This window comes from Polyodon spathula, chromosome 17 (assembly GCF_017654505.1).
Source record: "Polyodon spathula isolate WHYD16114869_AA chromosome 17, ASM1765450v1, whole genome shotgun sequence".
Classification (NCBI taxonomy): Eukaryota; Metazoa; Chordata; class Actinopteri; order Acipenseriformes; family Polyodontidae; genus Polyodon; species Polyodon spathula.
In genome coordinates this window covers 24,739,844-24,762,809 of record NC_054550.1, presented here as the reverse complement: position 1 = coordinate 24,762,809, position 22,966 = coordinate 24,739,844, and the positions used below count along the sequence as shown (strand labels likewise).

At 38.9% G+C, this 22,966-nt stretch overlaps 1 protein-coding gene across 2 annotated transcripts in view; it reads right to left on the bottom strand.

Moving 5' to 3' along the window:
- LOC121330296 (pleckstrin homology domain-containing family H member 1-like) overlaps positions 1-22,966 on the bottom strand; it is a 49,407-nt gene that overhangs the window by 5,723 nt on the left and 20,718 nt on the right. For both annotated transcript variants that reach the window (XM_041276703.1, XM_041276704.1), the window contains 20 exons: positions 17,004-17,066; positions 13,957-14,106; positions 13,540-13,623; positions 12,958-13,039; positions 12,698-12,850; positions 11,593-12,488; positions 10,844-10,922; positions 9,472-9,563; positions 8,323-8,473; positions 7,641-7,777; positions 7,422-7,532; positions 6,867-6,953; positions 6,251-6,409; positions 5,418-5,498; positions 4,646-4,825; positions 3,789-3,900; positions 3,193-3,305; positions 1,348-1,524; positions 894-991; positions 615-792 (listed from right to left, as the gene is read on the bottom strand). In XM_041276703.1, coding sequence (XP_041132637.1) covers positions 615-792; positions 894-991; positions 1,348-1,524; positions 3,193-3,305; positions 3,789-3,900; positions 4,646-4,825; positions 5,418-5,498; positions 6,251-6,409; positions 6,867-6,953; positions 7,422-7,532; positions 7,641-7,777; positions 8,323-8,473; positions 9,472-9,563; positions 10,844-10,922; positions 11,593-12,488; positions 12,698-12,850; positions 12,958-13,039; positions 13,540-13,623; positions 13,957-14,106; positions 17,004-17,066 — 3,183 coding nt within the window. The remainder of the gene's footprint in view (positions 1-614; positions 793-893; positions 992-1,347; positions 1,525-3,192; positions 3,306-3,788; positions 3,901-4,645; positions 4,826-5,417; positions 5,499-6,250; positions 6,410-6,866; positions 6,954-7,421; positions 7,533-7,640; positions 7,778-8,322; positions 8,474-9,471; positions 9,564-10,843; positions 10,923-11,592; positions 12,489-12,697; positions 12,851-12,957; positions 13,040-13,539; positions 13,624-13,956; positions 14,107-17,003; positions 17,067-22,966) is intronic.

The window sequence follows — 22,966 nt, the reverse complement described above, 5'->3', positions numbered from 1 at the left end:
TAAACAGTGTAGTTTAGAAAACACCAACAGGGCTTGCAAGGCTCTTGTATTTAGTTAAAATAATGTAGTTTTGTCTGAAAATGATATGGTGTGTTGATGTAGTAAACTTCCTTTCTAAAATTACCCTGAATATAATGCCAGGGAGAGTTCTACTTTAATAACTTAAACACATGGGGCTATACACTACGACAGAATGTCCTAGGATCCTTCATTGAAACCCAATATATTTCATGAATACATTCATTTAAATCAACTAAACTACAGTTACCTATAAACCATATTATATAGAGACAAAAGTGAAACTAGAATGGAAAGTCAACACAGGTACACAAGTTCCATATTCACACCTGTGTCAAACATATACATAACATTTTGTAATTGTAAACATTAGAATTATAATGTGCATTTATAAATTATACCATAGTATAATAGAGATTAGGTCACCAAGTTATTAAGCGGTACCCATTAGTTATGTTTCCACTCCCCTATGTTTTGCAGAAATACCGAGATGTATTCTATTCATTTAGTATAGTCACGTATTTTTTGTTAGTTTCTGGTTTCTTGAACTCTCGACTCTCCCGATCCTGGTGTACACTGACCCCCCATCGTCGTACCTGGTAGGTCCCGTTCATGAAGTGCACAGGGATGCTGAATGGCAGGGAGTGGTGGTAGGGGTTCCGCAGCAGGATAGACATGATCTCCATGCGGGATGGTTTAGCCTCCCGGTCTCCATTCTGAAGCGTGCGCTCCACTGATCTCTGACAGTAAATGATGTACTTGCCAACTTCATTTCTAACACAGAGAAGAGAAAGTTTAGAGAGGGCGTTGGAGATGCTTCCCTACATTCTCTGCTCTCTACGACCGTTTCAGATGTACAAGCCAATCTCCTTTACCTGGGGTCTCCGTGCCGCTGCAGGTACACCTTCAAGTACCAGAGGAAGCGATGCTGAGGCAGGAAGAGGGTGACACACAAGGACAGCAGCTGCCAGCACTGAACAAAATAAATACATAAATAAAAAAAACACACTGCATTCAAGTACGGCCCTTTATCAAATCAAACTATTTTCTTATTCTGAGCATTTTGTGCAACAGTCTTCAAGATGTTTTCCCTCCTCGCATAATAACTTGTTGCTGCTTGGTATGGTCCAACATTAATTCAGAGGTTAACAGGCACTCTTTGTAATTGATAAATGCAGAACCCAAATAGTATTTATACTTTTTATATTAAAAAAATACATAAAAATGACCTAAAAAAAAGGTAGAAAGTATGTAGGGGCTAGGTTACAAAGGGTACCGTTTGAATTCACTGCCACAATTGTTGGACTCCTCACAGTGAATGTCTCTTACCTGGATGAGGGAGTAGTTGTGTGGTTGTCTGCAGCAGGTTTGTTTAATCAGCTGACAGTAGATCTCGTTCTGTAGCTCAGGGTGGGTTAGGCACACCTGCAAAGCATTCTGGGCCAGAGACATGTGGTAGTCGATGGATGAAGACTCAACCAGGACATTGATGAAAAGCTGGCACGACTGTGAAGGAAAAAAAAGTCCAAAAACAGGTTTTAAAATGCCTGTCCAAACAGATCCCATATACTGCATGATACGCATACCTATGACACAGTGGTTTTGGTACAAATAAATTGCATCAATAATAAATCATTCTTCACACCAAGATCATTCATCATGAAAAGTCACTTATTTTAAAGTGTGACCATTCATTTTTTGCCCATTGGCAAGGGCCCAATCAAAAAACACTGTAAAGAGTGAGCTTCAGTGTAGTTGTTTACCACTTATTTCCAGCAGATGTCAGTATGCCCTAAACTAAACAGAAGAAGCTGAGTTGTTTCGTGGTTATATAAAATTTGCCAATTTCATCTCGATTTCTGACAAGTTGTAGTAAGTCAGCTACATTTTCAACAATATCTATAACTTTATAAATTTTTATAGCTTTTTTGACATTGTACTTTCCTTGTTATACTGTAGTCTCTGCGTATAGGCACACCTCTTAAGATAACACTTCAGCTTAGGGAACAACCTTGTGGTGAAATGGATTTTTCTCTTTGCAAATGCTCCGCCTAAAGGAACAGGAACTTCGCTTCACAGAACACCTTTTTGGCAAGAATAGTGATTAGTTACTAACCGATACAGAACTGATACGGTACAGTTTTGTAACCTGATAACTCAAACTCAAATTCATTTATTATTTTAGTTTAACATTACACTTGCTTGTTGCTTTTCTCACACTTATTTTGTTCATTTTGTATGTTGATGCACTTGCATAAATACATTTTTATTTATTGATTCATATCATGACTGGCCTTGGCATATTCTGTCCGGTGGTCAACTCTGTCTTAGAGAACACTTTGCTTGCTTCTCGAGGGGTGTTCTTTTAGCCAGACCACTAATTGCAATAACCCACTCTAGGATGAGCACTGTTCATAATACTCCATTGCTGCCTCCTCTATTTGTATGTACCAAAGACCTGCATTGGTTTAATGCAGGAAGAGAAAAGTTACATTGTTATGTTAATAGAACATAAATACAGGGAACATTAAGTAGTGCTAGCATTTCAAAACAGGCACAATCCATATAGTCAATTGACACAAGCAGTTTAAATCTGCTAGTGTCTGGCAGGTAGTCAGTGCTGTCTGTGAATGATATCTCTTCCCCAGTTTGTAGGGCAGGTTCATGGTCCCTCAGTCCTTATGGAGTCTGCCAGCAAGTCTGCTTCAGGCAGAGAACAAGGCCTCAGTTTTCTTATCTAAATCCATGTTGCAAGGCTTTATGACCAACAAGCTGTCAGACACTACCTCATCGCCAGAGGCCCGCACTGTTAGTGGATCTAAAAATGATGTGTTTGTACAGCCTGATATTTCTCCAACTTAACAGGGAAGTTTCAACATTTTAATTCAGATATGATTTATCGCAACTATACATTATCACTGTGGGGAGTGATCCAAGTTAAAATTCCTGTATGAACTAAAGGGTAAATCTAAATTTACATTTGGGAAAGCTAATGAAATAATTCCACAAATCGGATGTGCAGTTATAGCAAACATTTAACCAAAAAAAAAAAAAAATGACATCTAGTACCATACTACAATAGGTTCAAGAAAGCTTTCAGTTTGCGCATATTACTTTCAAAATAGCCTGTTCCATTAAATATAGGTTTTGTTTTCACTGTTCTGAAGGAATGACCTTGAAGAGCTTGAGTGCCTCAGTCTGCAGAGCCTGTGAAGGCAGAGTGGTGAGGGGAGAGAGGAGTCCATCTTTACTGTAGCATAGCATGAGATGAGTCCACAAGGGGGAACCTGTGAGTAGAAGCAATTTACTAGTTTTAGTGACTTATTTTGAAAATGATTATTACTATATTTTACACTTAAATCATTATTGAGGGTGAGGATCTTGGATATTTGTATAGATTGAGTACTCAAAATAGCCATATATACAAGTAATATTCACAATTGTATTTTATACTGTACATCCCTGCCATTAAAAAAAGGGAATATAAGACACCAATAAGGTAGGTACTTGGAAATGAAGATGGTTCATACATGTACATAAACAACCATGAACTGAAAGCTAAATCTGACAATGAAGTATGCACATGTGTAAAAACAGAATTTCACTCAAAATGGGAACCAGCCATTGCTTCCAGTTACACAGAGTGGCGTAATGCATTTGTTTTTGCCAGTATGTCACTGCAAGGGAATGCCACCTATACCAGTAGGTATTCTCAAAATCTATCCCTAATGAAGGCACTACTGTAGTTGCCTATCAATAGACGCACTTACCTGGATCCCCTTCCTGGTCCAACAGTTTGTCAATCAGTTGCTCGTATTCTGTGCCCACTTTAGATCCGCCACTACTGCCAGCTGCCACAGTCAGGTGGTACAACCATGTGTCCTTGGGGGCAGAGAGGAGGCATGTCATAACACTTTACAACCAACTTCAATCACATTCAACTACTGATATCATTTAGTACAGATATATTGAAAACATAAAAATATAGATTTTTTGACTGCTGTGACATCTCAAATGTTAAGACAGACCTTATGTTCCATAATTTCACAAAAAAAATTGTGGTAAAGACCAACTTTCACCACAGCTGAATAAGCAGTATATTTGTTAAAGTGGGAGATACTTTATCAGTATATACCCATCGCCGGGGATAAAAGTATAAATATTTTGATGAGGTGGAAACAGCTCCATTAATTAACAATCAACTTTTATAAAAACAGAGCTCAGCCTTTTGTTTTATAATAGCTTTCGTATTTTATATTTCATGGTTCTGACAAAAAACAAACAAATAAATTAAACCATGAATAAATTAAATGTTTCCTAGGTTAATTTCTATCTTACTAAAAATGTAAGCAAAACAGATTTAAAATTGCTTTTTCATTAAGAATCTTTCTATCCCTAAGAGCAAAGGAACTGATCACCATTTCGATTTTATAAAATATCAAAACAGAAGACTACCCTCTTGGAAATGGAAAAATCACCCCCTCTCAAGGGGAATAGATTTGAACAAATGATGCACATTAAAAAATAAAAAAAAAGTTTGTAATCTTACTTATTTTTAAAGCCACTTTGCAGGATATTAAAAATCGCATAGTGTTTTCCATGAAGGATGGTTGCCAAGCAACCTTACCTTCTCCTGTTTGGTCCCGATAAGCAGGTAGGTGGGGCTTTGCTCCTTGGGGTAGACAACCAGGGTGCAGTGGGAGGACAGGAAGCCCCTCCCTCCCGCCTCATAGTCCTCATCCGAGTCACAGGAGCGGTCCACCTCCTGCACCCTCGCCTCGTGCACACGCAGCTGACCCAGTGGGAACTGCAGCGGGGCAGGCAGAGACGAGCATGAAGTACTGGAACACTTACATGATCCTTACATACAGCAGAACATGAAGGCGGTTACCATGAAGACACCTAGAACCTTTGTCAGTATACTGTGTATAGGGAGTCTCTTATTGCCATCTCATGCAAACTGAGCAAAAATGTATTCGGTTACTGCGTTTTTTTTTTTTTATTATTTTCCCTAATTTGTAGATTTCTATTTTATTTTATATAACTGTACAAAGGCTAAAATGTGTTGGAATTTTCACAGAATTTCAGAAGCAATTTATAAGTGGTCAAAAAACACACTCACCCAGCTGTACAAGCATAGGCACACATACTGTACAGCACACATAAATATAGCCATAACAGCAGATAACCACAGCTCACTGTGAATGACAAGATCTTAAAGTGTTTTGTTGGTTTGTGCAACCATTTCATTGTTATGCAATTTCTGTAAAGCTTCTCAGTATTTCACAGGGGTCTTCTAAAAACATGTCTACAACAGAAACATTGTAATACAATGATGTATACATAACAATCACAATCCCACACATTGAGCAGAGATGATAAAAGAATGAGCGTCTTACCTTGTCATCCTGGTTGCGGTAATAGTAGAACACGTTCCCAATTAAAGAACACCAAACCAGTTTGGAGTGGCCGTGTTTGACCTGAGAGAGAGAGAACGGAAATACCGCACCTTGTACAATTAGCTTTACCAATAAAGGCACTGCGGTCACTTAAAATCATCAAAAAAATCACCACTATCATTTATCAACAATCCCTGTCACACTGTAAAAACATATTTACAGACAATATTATCACAACAGAGTAGGTCAACATTATCCTCATGCAATATATGTGCAAGTGTGACACACATACATGGATACAGAACATATGACAGGCAGACACCTCCTTTACCCATACCCAGTGGGGGATAATAAACACTCTCCACATCTGGGCTTTCACTTTCCATCCAACCTCCTCAGTGTTTCCCTGAGATATTTCACTATGAATAGTTCCCGTCAGTCAGCTGTCATGGACACATCACTTGCACTTCGCTGGCTCCCTCAAGACCTTGCTCAAATCTGAAAGCTAACTCTCTTCTACTGATGTATGGTTTTTGGAGTTGAAGCGCTAGGCATGTGTTGCGAGGACTAGGAATTTTTACAAGTTTAAAAGCAATTCCTACCAAAACAAATCACTTAGCAACAGCTGAGTATCAGACCAGGTGCTGCAGCATTAGATGCAATTCACATATCTATGAGCAAATGTACGAATGTAACAAACAAACAAAAAGTTTTTCCTTTGGTAAGAAAGATGAAAAGAAACAGCAGAGAAAAAAAAAACTAGTTTAAAAAAAAAAAAAAAAAAAAAAAAAAAAAACACCACAACCAACATTTAACAAGAATCTTGATATTACTTTGGTGAGCCAGCCTCTGATGGTGGGCTTGGCGGTGGTCTCTGTGACAACGAGGCTGGCGGCCTGCACCTTGAGGATGTTTTGCAGAACGCGGATCCACTCTTCCAGAATGTTGGGGGAGTCAGCTGTCAGGTAATAAGTCTTCTTTTCTGTAATGAGCTGCGCAAGGATAAAGAGGGATTAAGGGAAAAGAACAGACACAGCGGGACTTACGGATTTTTGTTTTAAACTTGTGAATTCAAAGTGGGAACTCAATTAAGAGATTAAACTGAATTAAGTTAGTACTATTGTATTCATTCAGGTGGCAATTTCTTTTAAAGATTAATTGATATATAAGAAAATACATATATAATTATTTAATATTTTAATTATTTAATATAATTTCTATTACGGATTACCAGTGAAACATTCAGGTTGTTTTATGTTTATTAATAGCATTGTATTCATGTATTGTTATAGCCTAAAAACAAAAAACTGTCAAGTGCTTTACCATGAATGATTTATAATGCTTGAAGTCCCTTGTTACAGTGTTACAGTTTATTTTATCTGTTGTACATGGTTAGTTATGGATGTGTATGAAGCATTTGTGTTAAATTGTTCTGGAATGCACCCTCACCTGGAAGGTTTGTGCACCTTCACCACGAGCGATACGACAGGATGAACTGAGCTCAATCTGCCCCTGGGGCTTGCGGATGACATCACTCTGGAACACAAACAAACCAAAAAAACACAAATGTGGTACAGAGTGCTAGGATAAAGCAATCAGCAGCAGAGCGGTTTGCTACATTACTCCCCCTGCGACTGTGCGTAAGAAGCAAATAAATTAAAAAACACAGTCTCTGTATAGTAGTTTCTTTGTGTATCACCATACAGTACGTACCTGCAAATATACTTATGGTTAGGGAGTTAAGGCCACCACTGTAAAAATCAATGGGATTAAAAAGCACCAATGGATAGTTTGTATAGCTCTCCAAAAACATTAATGGTTTTTTGTGCCTGTTATGATACAGCAAACTAACAGTTAAGTTTTATATATATATATATATATATATATATATATATATATATATATATATATATATATATCCTGAAGCAGGTTACAAACAGACAAATCCTGGCAGGTGTAAATTTAAAGTAAAGGTCTAGTTACTTGCCGATGATGGCAACTTACTGGGGATTTGTAGTACAAGATTTCTCCATTCCTCAGAATGAACCAGCGCCGTTTCCATGCTTTTACCTGGCTACCCATTTTTAACAAGTACCCAGATTTCTCCAGGGGCTCCTGCAATAAATAAAGTTAAAACATTTAGGAACCAAGTCAAAAGAAATAGTCAAAGACATTAAACCCATACTGACTTGGCTAATCAGTCATAGGAGCTTGGCAACTCACGGCAGTGTTACTCTCGCAGGAGTAGGTGGAAGTCCGCAGCAGTTTGTGTTCTGGTTCAGAGTAATTGCTGTCGAAAGAATATGCATCTGGGGGGATAGCATAGTCACTCTCCGAGCTCACCGAGGACATGGACACCCCTGCATGGTTACAGACAAAAAACAAGGAAGATCTCGGTTTAAATGTTAATGATTCTTCCTTGGATGATCTGTTTTATCATTGAACTTTCTTTTAACTGTAACTGCATTTTGAGAGTATTTATATGAACAGCCCTGTAGCAATAGCCAGACAAGAACCACATTTTTGCTAAAGATTCTTGACGTAAGAATATTCACATTTTCTATACTGCATTTGTACAGTAGATTTTAACCTTTTACATAATCCAATGTAGCACCTTGACTGGATATCATGAACATGTCCACACTTCAGGGATGGACTTCAAGCAGCTATTAGTCTTTTCTATTGCTAACGGACAATGTATTTCTGCAGTTTATCACATTATAAATTTAACACATACCAAAAATAAATAAATGATCATATGGAGCTATTTTTTTTAAATAAGAAAACAGACTGTAAATGCATTTATTTATTTTAATTAAAAACAACTCAGCTTGGAGATTTCTAAGGTTCAGTTATTGCGTTCATCAGGGTTCACCCTCTAAAACCACTTGATGGCGCCACTCACCTCTCTTGGTGGCCCGTGGGCTGCCCGGCGTGCTGCTCTTCTTTGTTTCGGGTCCAAGGATGGAGGTACGGAGGCTGGCCAGAGAGCTGGTGTCATCCTCAGATCCCGAGGACTCGTCTGGGAAGGGGATGTTGCTGATCTGAGTCGCCTTCTGGAAATTAGTAAACATGGCATAAAAACCCAAAAAAACCACATATGACAACCTGGTCCAAATGACAAAACACCCTAATGAATGGGAGGGGGACAAAATACTGTAGTAGGTGATGCTGGAGGTATAATAACTCAAACAGGCAGCAAGGCCTTGGCAATCTGCTTAAGAGGCAGATCATACGAATACCGGCATGAAGGTAGATATACTGGAAGGAGTGGGAACAGTGACAAGGCAGAAGACAGTGACAAACCAGTAGATAAAACCAACCAAAGCAAAGAATATTCCAGTGGAAAGGAAGGGAAGGTTTTTTTTTTCTTACACACCATTACCCTGGAAGAGCCTATAGAACAAAGACTAACAAAATAAACTCTTACCTGTCATTCACTACATAGCAACCCATATATGAGCAACTGTGACAGGGTGCCCACCCCTTGTATATATTAATTTATGTATGTATGTACATTATTATTATTATTTATTTGTTTATATGCAGGAAGACAAACATAATCCGCTACATAGTATTGTTTAGTTTGGATCGGAAGGGAGGGGGTTAAATCCCTCCCTGCCAAAACAAATGTGAGAATGAGGCTGGAGCCCTAATTATAACATTGTTAATTATTGGATAATTTGGCTCCAGCCACAAATTATAAAAGCAAAAGAGAAATCCTATGTCTGGAGAAGTGTTAGAGGAGTTAAGAGCGAGAATGCTACCAGTAAGCGAACCAAGGTACTCGTTTGTATAAAAGATTTGTTAGTGTTTACTTTAGCCAGTGTGCCCTTTATTTTCTGTTTTGTTCAACTGTTTGTTTTTGTTTAATTAATAAAAAGCTGTGAGCCCTTGCACCTCAGTTTGTCCCGTACGTTCTGTGTTATTGTTTCATTTCCCTGGTCTGACGTCACCCCTGCAGCCATCTCTGCAACAACAACCTACCTATTCTGGGTAGAATTCATCAATGACATCTTAATGCTCTTACACCTACTGATCCAAGGTTTCTTACCCCTTTGAGTGTGGTGTACACAGGCACGGTGATGTTCTTGTAAATGAGGTGGGTGAAGGGGCCTGCGGCTGGATACAGTGGCAAATTGGAAACTGCAGAAATATCCATTTATTAGTTTCACATTAACATAGTATCACATCAACAGCTACAACAACATTACAGACTGAGAAACGTCTTGTGTTTCAGTTGTAGAAGTAGCCTTCATGACAGACAGGAACACATACAGTATATAGTTGAATGGCTTTGACCTTGGCTGTTCCACATCGAAATTGATATTGTTTATGAGTTTATTATTAAACGAGTGCAATACGGACCCATAAAACAGGATTGTCTTGCATGTCCAAGTGCTTTGGAACACAGTTTATTAGTGTAAAACTATCTATCTGACTGGGTGATAACCATGGTTAGTGATATTTTATGATGGAAAATGTTAACATTGTACAACAGTATTCTGAATTGACTACATTATAAAACAACCAGATGTCATCTGTCACAAGATTAAAATGCTGTTTCCCCCTTTTATTCCTCTAAAGCACGCTAATGGGAAATCAGCTTAGAACTGGTCACACTTGTTCAGGTGGTGACCTCCAGCTGAAGTGGGAAACGTCAATAGGCCTCACTCTTCTAGGATATAGAAGCTACAGGCTAGGAAAAGCAACCAGAGACAAGAGTGTAAATCGACACCACTGCCAAGAGGAAATATCCCCTGGAGTGGTCAGACTTCAAAAACACCGAAATAAAAACAGGTGTCAAAACGCATGGAAGTATGCCACTTAAGAGTCTGCTAATGCAGACTTCATAGCACATACACACATGCATACGAACACAGTACTGTACCTGCCCAGCAAGCATAAGCAGCTATCAAATAAAAGCCGAAATAAAGACAATTGGTATTTTTGGTAATGTACGCTGTTTAAGCGTAACATTATTGTATAACATACCTCTCTCGCAGTTTTTGTTGTTTAGTTTTTCGTTGAAGCAGCTATAGCCAATGTTCAAAAATCAAAACAAAACACAAAACTGGTACCTTTTGTAAAATAGATCATCCTATTAACTTCACTCTTTCTTTACATTTTTATGAACTTGACTAGTTTCTCTGAAGAAAATATTACCGAAATTGCAAATAGAAAAGCACTTATGCTTTTCACAAATAGTCTCACCCACTAAATATTCAACCTGTGTGATATATAATAAAGTTAATACAACATGTGTAGGGTGTCTCTTATAGTATGAGAGTCATTTCGGAGTTTGAGTAGCCAGAACTCACACTGCACGAGATGAAAGCTCTTATACAAGAAGAGACACCCTACATACGTGCTAACTTACAGTGTAGGGTCCAAAAGAACCCAAGAAGTGTCATGTATTTCCTTACCTCTACTGGGAGATCCTGTCCCGAAAGCCACCTCAGACAGCCTCATCCCAGACTTTGCAACAGCATAGATCCGACTTTCCTGAAGGTGCAGAGATACCCAATCTTTTTATTAACATACATCATATAATCCAAATATACTGTTACACAACTGATTACTAATTATTGTTTGATCGGCATGACTCCACAGTGAATCCAAGGTAAAGCTGAAGTTATCCATCAACTATTTAAAAATGAGATTTGAAGGGGATACTGCAATTGTTTCTCAAAGCTCTCTGCACATCTCTATCTACACACAAACATAGGCGTTACCAAATCCAAGGCTACACTAACGTTATCCCCAATTATAACCTAATCCCACAAACACAAGAAAATTGTCCATGGTTATTTTTATACAAAGAAAATTGCATCAGTTATTTTGCTTACTATTTGATAGCGTATGAGTCCAGCCTACTGTAAAATATGCTTATTAATAAAACAGGAATCTAGGAAATTAATGTAATCCGTTTAAAAGTTGAAACAACCCACACTCAAGAACTTTATAGCAGAATGCGCTTTTTGGCCTTGTTAGGGATATATTTGGTTAAATTTAATATATAAGAAATGCGTCTGAAACAAATACCAGGACTGGAAGTGCCGCACCACTGCATAAAACATATAAATACATGATTAAAACTTATAAATGATGGTCAGTGCTGTGTAAACATTTTTTACTCCTTAGGCTTGGCTGAGTAAACTATTCAAGAACTCACCCAAGATGGGAACCTGTGCAGAGGAGGAGTGGGCGGCTTGACGTCCGCATCAAAGAATTCCAGCTCCTCTGGGAGTGGGATGAAGGAGATCCTTTCCTCCCTCAGTCCCTCCTCACAATTATCCATGTCCATTTTATCAGGAACCTCGTCGATGTCAGTCTCCTCCACGTCTAGGGTGCACAGTGGGGGAAGGGCAATTGGCTTGAAGGAGCTAATGTCAATGCTGACATTGATACGATGTAGGTGGTCAGCCCCCGGCTGTGGCTGGCTATAGTGCTTTTTGGTCAGCTGGATGCTGTCCCTGGGTGTGAGTGGTGTCCTCACCTTTGGCAAGGTCATGCTGGTCCCAGAGGGAGCAGCTGAGGAGAAACCGAGCTGCAGGGAAGAGATAGACTGTTTAGGGGAGAGGGCCGGGATGACAATGGGGCTTGGCATGTTAGCCTCGCTGGGTGATGAAGAGCAGTGGAGGCGCTGCAAACGAAACTTGCTGTTCAGTTCATCAGAGGAATTGCCACGCTCAAAGCATCGGTTCACACATCTCTTCTCTGGGGAGTTGTGGGCATCCCAAACAACCTCCAACTGCTGCTGCACCTCTGGGATCAAACTTTCTGGCAACTCTGGTCCAAAACCCTTTGCGACTAACTCAAGGGAGGCCCGAGGGCTGCAAGAACCAGACTTCGGTAATCCAGGGCTTGATGCTTGGACATCTCTGGCCTTGATCAGAACTTCATTTTCTGCTGTGACCATGGCAGCTGGGTTGGTCTGCTTTCTCACAGAACATGGAGACTTAGAGAGGGGGTCATGGTTTTCATGGGTTGAAGAGCCCTCCGGGACGAGAGGTGAAGTAGGGCAGCTCTGTCGAGAGTCACACACTTCTGCCCCCTTTTTCTTCAAATCTGTGTACCAAACAAACAAAACAAGCTTCATCACAGCTAGAACGTTACATAAAATTTCAGTTTACTTCCTAACAAATCCTGACACAAAATGTTGATTGTTTTATATCAAATTATATTATCAAAAGTCAAAAGTCAATGAGACATTTCACCAGCAACTCCTTTCATGTGAGGGAACAAGACAATCCTACAAGCCATAAACCTTTTAGTACCTTGGATGTTTAAAGTTGGTGATGGCAAAAAATGTGATGAATGCTGCCACCTGCCCTCCTCAACAGCTGTGGGGCTGCCAGGTGAGTAGACCAGACTGGAGAGGACTGTGACCCCAGCTGGATTGTCATGTGGATTGTCACCTTCCAGCAGCACTGAAGAGAAACATCACAAAAGCTTTATCTTCCAGTCAAATGTGACAACCAAAACAGCTTAAGATGTCCTTCTAATATACTACAGTAATTAAAGGAGTGTGATTTACCTTTAATTTTGTCCTGCAGAACCTGGATCTGTTCAGACTGCTTCAAGTTGGAAAGCTTTAGCTGGTGGTTTTCAATTTCAAGCTAAAAAAAAAAAAAAAAAGTACTGTAAATAAATGGGATTGACAAGAGCAAATTAATATTCTTAAAGCATTCCTGATTTAATAAAATGATTAAAACTGTAATACCTATAAAATACAGGATTGGTCTCCTCTACAGTTTAACAATACCACTTTGTTGTATTAGTAGTTTAACGCACTCAAAAAACAGATGAAAGCAGAAGTCTCTCTCCTCCACCATGAGGAAATACTCCATTAAAAAAGGCTTTAATTTTCATAATGATATACATAATAGCTTTATATATATAGATATATATATATATATATATATATATATATATATATATATATATATATATATATATATATATATAAATCACAAAATGCTTGTATATCTCTCTGCCTCACCAAAACTTAGTTTCAAATAATTTTTTGACTTGACACATAACATTTGGCTTTGTTTTTTTGACTTAAGCAGAGCTTCAGGTGTGAATTGCGGTTTTGCACCCAGTGAAGCTGCCTTACCTCTCGTAGTTTTAAGGTCACCCATTCCTTTATTTTTGCTGCTTTTTCTTCAATGATTTTTGCTTCCTGTGCTCTCAGATGGTTCTAAGGCAAAATAAATCATGGTAATTTTCCAGATTTTCCCCTTTTAAATTAGTTGTTATGCTCCCACCCTCACTTGTACAACGATTCACAACTTTGCACAAACTCAGTAGATCTTAACCCATTGTTAACGGTGCACATAAATCACCTATGTTGTAAAATAAATAAGCACAATGTACATTTAAAAAAAAAAAGTTTATTAACACTTGTTGATAACAGAGGTTTCGTCCTAAAAGATTATTGACAATTATTATAAACCTCACATATTTTCTCGGCCAATAAGGTTCCCAGTATAGCAATCATTATTACACATGTAGATGCTATCTATGCTAATACCTGCTTTTCCAACTGCATCTCCAGCCTCTGAATCATCTCCTCCTTTTCTTGTGCCTGACTGGACAGCTCTTGGTACCGCCTGAACAAGGAGTTCTCCGATTCACTGGGCTGCACGTTCGCCGACTTCAGTTTGTCTTCCATTACATGAACCTATAAAAACAAGCAGCATGATGACTGCTGTGTAACTGCTTGTGAGAGATCGAATGATTCTTGGTGTTAGATCTCCTTCCCGACCTGTGAGGGTGCAGAGTAAAAGGAACAGAGTACCCTGGACTGGACTGCCCGACAGTTCATTCCTAAGGTTAGGCAGAAGTTGGCCATCTAAAAAGGGGACTGAGCTACGGTATACTAAATCATTGACCCAGAAGGTTGACGGTGTGGCATCCGTAGATTGGAGGAGCGGATGCGCTAGTTAACAAAGGGGTCATGGCTGACAGTATATAAAGGGGACATAGTGAGGTGATCTGTTCCTTTTGTGGTTATGCGAAGAACCGAAAGGACCGATACTATGATTATTACCATGAGTGTTTTGTCTGTCTGTCTGTCTATCTGTCTAAAACATACTGTTTATTTGTTTATTAAGAATAGACGGCTAACACAATCTGGAGCTATCACCCACGGCCAGCACTAAACACAGACAACCCTGCACATTGTATCACGGATAAATTGTACTTCACAGCGAGCACTACAGCACGCACTTTGGACTGGTGACGGTGTTTGTATCTTGTGTGAGCTTGTACTGGACTATTGTTTCTTATTGTTTACGGGACTGCAACCCACAATTATTCCCTGTGCAATACACATCCTGTGTATTGCTAGTCCTCCTATTATTTACTGTTGGGTCATCAGACCATTTGGATTACAAATAAAACAGAAACCATTTCACCCGTACTTTGTTGTCTGTCTTTTCTTGTTGGATTACGGCAGCTGCTCTACTAATTACCACTTTGTGATTCAAAATTGAAGGATCAGCAAAGTGTACCTGCTAGACTGTGCTTTAACAGCAATGCTACTGTAACAACAACGTTATTATAGGGATCTAATGAAAAGTGGATATAGCCCAGATAAAGTGTGCTATGCTACACTTTGCTGCTGTAACCACATTTATACAGCAAGCTTTGAGAATTACAGAACTTAATAAACTTTTTATATTCAGTGGTATGGAGTGAATTATTATTATTTTTTTTTTAAGAGGATCTCATTTTTTAATCTATTTTGCATTCATTCAAATCCAACAACAGAATGGCCGGGCAAATCTTACTGTTCTAAATTAAGCTGTGTTGCTAAGCAGACGCGGAGCTTGAGCTAAAGAAAATAAATCTCTGAATTCGTCTTTTAAATATAAGTTTAAACATATTTTGTTACATAAAGAAAATAATCCATGAGCAATTATTCCACTCATAAGGATAAACAATCCCACCCCCAGTGGGAGCAAATTTTACATTTCTATTTCTCGCTTGGAAGACTTAAAAACAAGATTGCAATTACAGTAGAAGGCTTGTTCATGGGACTTAAATATTACAGTGAGAATTTAAAACAGATTTGCAAATTGTGCTGTAATGCCTAGACACAGAAAAACCCCAGAAGAATGTGCCCGTGACCATAATGATTTTGTTGTGGAAGACAGCAAGGAAAGAAGGTACAACTAAGTGTGCAAGTTCTGTCGAGTAACTACTATTATTGTGGACAGGAAAAAAACAGCCAAGCATATTGAGGGGAAAAAAAAAAATGGATTTACATAAAATTCGAAAATGGATCAAAATAAGCACCGAAAAACCTAATTAATAAAAAACGATAAATAGAAACCCTATCTATATACTTTTCCTGGTGTATCCTCTATTGCTCAGTGCAAAAGAGGTCATAATTCATTTAACCAGGAAATTTACCCATTGCGAAAGAGGCCTCATTTACAATCTGGATAGCAGTTTCAGAGTAAAACCTGCAATTAAAACACACACAAGCCTTTTTATATTTCTGCTAGAATCCAATTAGAAAGTTTAGCTTTGATGTTTCATTAGAATAACCAAGCATTTCCCAGTTTGATTGTTAAGTAGACACACACATTCATTCATTAAGACAGACAGCTGGTTATAGCACAAATCTAAGTTTCACATAACAGGGAATTATCTTTCTAATTTCCCCAATTCTAATTTACACCATCTCCAAACTGAATTGTGTAAACTATAACAGTAAAGTCCGGAAGCATCGGCTTTGAAGATATCTACTAATCATGTTAAGTACAAAAATCACCAAATGGCTACCAAACGCTCTGTGAAATTATACTAATTTTTTTGTTCTGCTTCATTTGAGACTGTGTGTATGCTAACTGTGGAGCAATGTCAACATCAGAATAGGTATTCATTTACTCGGTTTAGACTTGTGTCACTGCCTTTTAATTTAATAAAACATTTCATTGTTTTCTTTTATGCATTAGTCTACTGACTTTGTATTTGTGAAAAACAAATACCAAATTTACCAATGATATATACAAGCAGACAGATACACAGATAATGTAGATTTGTAGTTAGCACTGCAGCTACTGTACGTGTTCTTATTTCTATGCACTGCAATGGTTTTTAAAGGGGATCACGTAAAACACAAAAAAATCCAATACACATCACTTTAAATGTAACTATCTCATTACATGTCTGCAAAATGTGCGGATATTTAAAAGTTGTACACCCTTATAAACTGTTTTTATCCATGAATAAAAAGTTGGTTTCTGTGATGGATGCACTGCTGTTATGGATTCTAACTGGTGAGATGAGGTTTAAAGCGCTATAAAAAGACACATGCAGACAAGCCTGGCTCTTTGTATAGTGGTTAAGCGCTTCCTGTGCACTTGTTTGTAAGTTCGCTCCCGCCCTGTTAAAATTACACTACAAGTAACTAAAAATAACTCACCATATTTAGAAAAAACAAACAAAAAGAAAAAAAAAAAACACAATAATTCAGTACTTGGAACAGCTTGGCCTCTGTTGGAGGAATCCCACAAAATGAAAATGGTCCAAAACAAAACCCAGGTCCTGTGGTTCTAGGAAGCCTACCTGTTTCTCAGCCTTCTCTGCACGCTGGTCTGCCTCAGTGACTCTCAGCTCCAACTCCTGCATCTATAGACAGACCACAGAACTGGTTAGCAGAATTCTCAAACACAACAAAATGTGGCAGCTCCTATTCACACTCTAAACGAAGTTTATAGTACTGGAAACTTTATCAAAACGTTTTAAAATCTGAATTGTATTATTTTGTTCATGGAACATTTGCTGAGATACTTGCAAATGAATGGGTATTATGCAAGACGATCAAACAATTTCCAGCAAATAAGACAAAAAAAAAAAAAGAAGGTGCCGCAGTTCAGACTGTTCTGTTATATCTCACTTCTGTGCTTAAATCTTTGACCACCTAAAGCTTTGGGTCTTTGTTATTTTACCTCAGATTTAGTTCCCTTTCATTGCTATATGTGAACTGTCCTAACTGACTGTAATGACTCAAGGCACTTTGTTGTTAAGTGTTACACTGGACTATAACATTTTGATGAGTATGTGCTTGCATTTCAAGAACATTCAAGTGCCTATGCTCAATTAACCTCTATTCACCTATGGAAACAGTATTGTAGTTAAACTGGATATACTTTTCAGAAACTAAGTTGATGGTTTTCTTTTGATTTCTAAATCAAATTCAGATGTATTTATTTGCATTCAACTGTTCAGAAATAGTAAAAAATAAAACCAAATTTAAAACATTGGACTTAATCTAATCTATCTGCAGTTACACAAACATTGCATTCTTTCATGCCAGTTCAATTAAATCCACCTACTTCCAATATTTTATAAAATTCAAAAGTAGAATTAGCCAACCTGGAAATATCTAAATGATTTTTTTAACTGCAATCCGCGCTTTACAACCCACCTCCTGTGTCCTTCGCATTGGACACTCTACTGTAGGTAACATCATCCAGACAGGCTGGGTCTGAGCAATTCACTCAGCAGGTATTTCAAACTCAAACTGTCACACTGATTTTAAAATCACGAATCATCACTCTGACGCTGATGGAAACTAACTTGAACAATTTCAGATCCCAGTGGCTGATAGCTACTAGGCATAATAGAGGTGTAATACTGTTGGGACTGCAGACAGTAGCAGCCTTAATACGAAATACAGGTATATAAGGGTAGCCTACGTATTCTGGAATTAGCAAGGCTGTCATATTTCAAGATTTGAATTCTGACACAGTAGTCATGATTCGAGAGACTGTTGAGAGTCAAACTAGTTGTGGTGACATCATCACGCATCAGACTTCAAAAGGACAATGTATCCAGTAATACTGAGACTTGTTAATCTGACTGCAGCAATTTCAGATAATCTCTAAAGACCAGAAAGCACAAAATGATGTAAGACATCACAAGAAAAGAGGATGGGCAGTTAGATCAATTTAAGTTTCTATACTTTAAGAGTGAGATTTACAGTTATGCCGTTTCCTACTCCTTGTTTATAATGACTGGGCTACTTCGAGCCTACTAGTTTTAAAGCCATTTAGAGGGGCAAAGCTGTATAATGAAAGAGCCTTCAAGCAAACATGTCATCCAGCACCTTCCTCCTTCACTACTGCTGCATATCTTATTGCGGTGTGTTAATTGTACGGGTTACAAAACCCCCACCCTCTCTGGATCAGTTTGGGAACTGGCTGAACAAACATCCCAGCAGGTCCCCAATCCCAGCCACAGTTAAAACGCTATTACATTGGAAGAATCATTCCATTTTTTAAGACACTATGGCTAAGAGGATGGAGTTTTAATGCACCTAATCTTCCTCGAAGGACAATAGCTTTGGAAGTGAACGTGACCGACGTGTTAGCGCTCAGTCAGCTGTGTTTAAGTCCTCCCCTTTCTCATAACCTTTGTCAGGTCAGCTGTCAAACCGAGACGCTCTAGCAGGGCTTCCCTGTGCAATTGAAGGGGCAGCAATCCATCTCAGGCAGATGGAAAAAACAACTGGAAAGCAGATCTCATAGGAGTGGAGGGGGAAAGTTGAAAGGTTTAGAAAAGGCTAACATAGCAGTTAATGAGAATTACTGAGAGGCTGGGCAAGCCAGCTTAGGGGTAAAGCTGTGAACTAGGATGCGGTCTGCATCTTATACATATAATTAAGGTCTTTGAAACAGACTGGCCGAGATGAAAACTGAAAGGCAGTCTAGTGAGGAGAGAGACGAAATTAGATACAAACTGGCCTGGTTATTACAAGCCTTGTGATTATACACTGTCCTGGAGGACTTGTGACCAGTACTGCATCCAAAATAACCAAGTTTCAAAAATCTAAAATCAAATCAAATGCTAAATTTGATACATACACCACGGTACCAAGAAGGGGTCCTTCCAAGCTGGTTACCCTGGTGATATACTACAGTATCTCTCCAGAAGACTTGACATGGACTCTCTTGTTTGTGAGTTCGCTGAGACAAGTCCAGGCGTGAGCTGTAGGAATCCTCCATTTAAAAGTTAGCGCAGAAGCTCTGCTGCTCAATACACACTCAAATTGTGCGAGGCAGCCACTTCAGAAAGGTAATAAATGTAGATGTCTCAATTACTGGTTTTCATTACCCAACGTCATCTTCCTGGTCATCACACTGCAAAACAGGCAGCATGTATAAAAATTGATTTGTTTGTTGAATTAATGTGTCCAACATAGAAAACAGTATCTCTCAGTCCCCCTCACCATCTCTTGACAATGTCAACTCAACCCCAGGTTTGGTCAAATCCAAAAATTAAGGCAAAGTGAGCCATTCTGAATTTTCTCTGACAACTCCAGATGTGCCCAACTCCAGTGGCTAACTCGATACCCCCACTTATACCAATTTTATTTTTATTACCCAGACAGGAAGTTAGTAAACCCTGGAGTACCTGTTTTCTAGGATTTAGTGACCCTTTGCGGAATATAGAAACAAACACTTCCCTATACACATTTTTATGCTAACCGCAGGAGCATCTGTTTGTTACATCTAGGCATAGGCACAAGCCAAAAATCCCTGTATCTAAAAACATTGTAGCTGCATTTCAATTGGACACATACCTATTAGGGGCATAAACAGTATAAAAGGTATAGCAATGTGAAGTAAGTGAAGAAAAAGTAAAGTGAAAGGCATGGTAAAGCATGTAAAATTCCTGATTAACCCAAGCAAATCACAGTAAAAACATAGTAAATGGAAGTTAATAAAAAAAAGTATATATATATATGGGGGTTGTGATGGAAGAGATGCAATATGCATGACCAGGATAAACTTCTGGGAATCCAAATATAAAAACGACGCTTTTAAACTGGTCGCATATTGCAAGACAATGATCGACTGTGCAGTATTTAACAGCATTTAGCAGTTAAGTAGTTGTAGTATAGCTATCAATGCGTGACGAGAAATGACTGGAGCCTCAACATCTTTAATCTTTCCCTGTCCATTATGAGACAATCAAATCACATCAACCAAAACATTAAATACAGGTGTGACCAAGTTCTATGTCAACTCAGTCTGGGATTACCCATAATACCAGTTCCCTGCTCACAGCACATCATCCTGACTCAGTGATTAAATGATTAACATGGTCTGTCAGATAAGTTTAAAAACCAGCATGGATGTAGTTAAGGTTTCGTCTGATCCAGACAAATTTCTCATGCTGGGAAGGGTATAAAATCACAGAGGTGACGGAAGCAGCTTTGCTATTTGGTGAGGGTGGGGGGCTGTAGATCAAGGCACAGTCCACAGAGGATTGTGTCTCCAGCAGGAAATATTTTAGCAGCAACCCTCCACCTGGCACTAATTACACACAGAAACACCTGGAAGACTACAACACCTTCTAGACACATACATATGACCTACTTTCCTTATGCCCCCTTTGCCAAATCCCACATCACAGGGTTATTTAATACCAGGATATGACTAACCAAATTAAAAATCACAGTATAGAAGAACTCTGGATTACTGTTATAGAAAATAGTTTTCCAGTGATACTGTATCTTACTTAGGATGCCCCCATTCTGTTTGCAGAGACTCATCTCCTGAGGCCTAAATCACCAAAGTGCCAATCCCCAGCTATAGCCAACAGGCCATTCCATTAGAACACCATGAGGAAATATGGCTTAAGGTTAATGCTTAGGTTCTGAGAGGCACAGTTCAGTTACATAATTTTCTTCAGGTTCTTATAACCAAGCCACTGCCTCCCAGTCCTCTGCTCTAACCACTATCCACATTGCCATCTTACCAGAACTTCTTGTTTTCTGCTCCAAGTAACTAGGACAAACTGCCTCCTGATCAGTTCACTGCCACTGCCTCTACTTCCACCCCCACCCCACCCCAAGTTATAACAATCAGGCCATCCTGCATGCTTCCAGGTATAAGTTATTCAATTATTTATATAACCCTGAACAAACATCCTTAAAACCACAAGCAAATCCCCTAAAAAGGAAAAAAGTGGCAGTGTGTTTACACTAGCCGACCAGCTCTGAGCCTCCCAGGACGATTGTACGGATCTGCTCCAATTATTCTTAAGTGGCTCCCTCTCGTGAATGGAATCCTGGCTTGAGGGCACCTCTTTCACTTCCTTCATCACACGACTGTCCTTCAGGCCCCGTGGTTTGTCATTTGCTTTTTTGTTTCAAGTGCAGGTCTGTTTGCAAACAGGAAAACCCCTGGAAGCATGTAGTAGTCCTACTTTAAAGACAATGCCACATTGTACAGCTTGTTTACATATAGTGAGTTCTGGGCAAGACTGGGCATGTGCACATAGTACTAGATAGATATATGGTAAAGTGAGAGATAACTAAATAGTACAGATTGTCTTTTTAAATAGCTGGATACTGATAGATACAGATATAGTTATACATGTCCTATATAAGAATAGAATACATAACCGATATATTGACATATATGTATCAAACTATAAATATTTCACACCATGAAAAGCAAGGAGAGGAAGTCTTTCAGGTGAGTAGGTTGGACTACGTAGGGGCTGCTTGACTGCAAGCCTTTCATCCTTTCCCATTTCTGAAGGAGACTTGCAGGTTCAACTTCATCACCTGGTGTACAGCTGTCCACAGTCTCTCACTTTAGTGAAGGGATTTCAGGTGACAGACCAGTCAATGACAGGCATGAGAATAATACCACTGCACATAAAACAAAGTTCAGTTTATAAAAAGTATCTTCCAATAGAGGGCATTACATCTTTGAAAGGCACTCAATCTTTGAAATTAGATAAATGCAACAGAGTTGGCAGTCAAGATACCTCAAAGGGTAGAAGATAGGTTACAGTATTAAGCTGTAATTACAGTATAGTTTAAGTTATAGTATAAAAGAAATGATACAGTAAACATTTCTATGATGTGTTGGGTGGATTTTGTTAGCCAGCAAAATCAATTCTAATCACTGCCCACATCCTTCAGCCCTGAATTATGAACAGTGTTCAGAAGAGCTAAAATCTCTGTTACTAGACCATGTAAACTACATCACACTCTGTGTAACAAACAGAAATCCACCCTCACATGTCCCAGTACTCCCTGCCAGGAGCAGAGCAAGCAGTTACAATAACAGCTGTTCCCAACAATTCAGCATGCTGTACAACCTGTGCAAACTAGACTCACTCAACTCAACTTCACGGCATGACAATGAAACAGGGCACAGATACAGATTTCCAGAAGTCTGCTTCTGCTGTTTCCACTGTACATAGGTAAGATGAGAGCAACTCAGGTCAGTACAGGATAAAAGTTTACAGTAGTTCTCTTGAGCTCTGAACAAAATGCAGTTTATGTGGCACAACAGTCCTCAAAAGGAACCAAAATGATGTGCATCAGACAGGACTATCTCTTGGTCCTGAAACTGTTACAATTAACAAACAGCTAGAAGAATAGTCAGCCATTACCTTACACAGACATCCTCATGATCTGCCTCTGCACTATGCCTTGAGAAATAAGGCAGATATGCCCTACTTACTCTTCACGGATTCACTTAAGAATAAGGAACCGAGTTTGT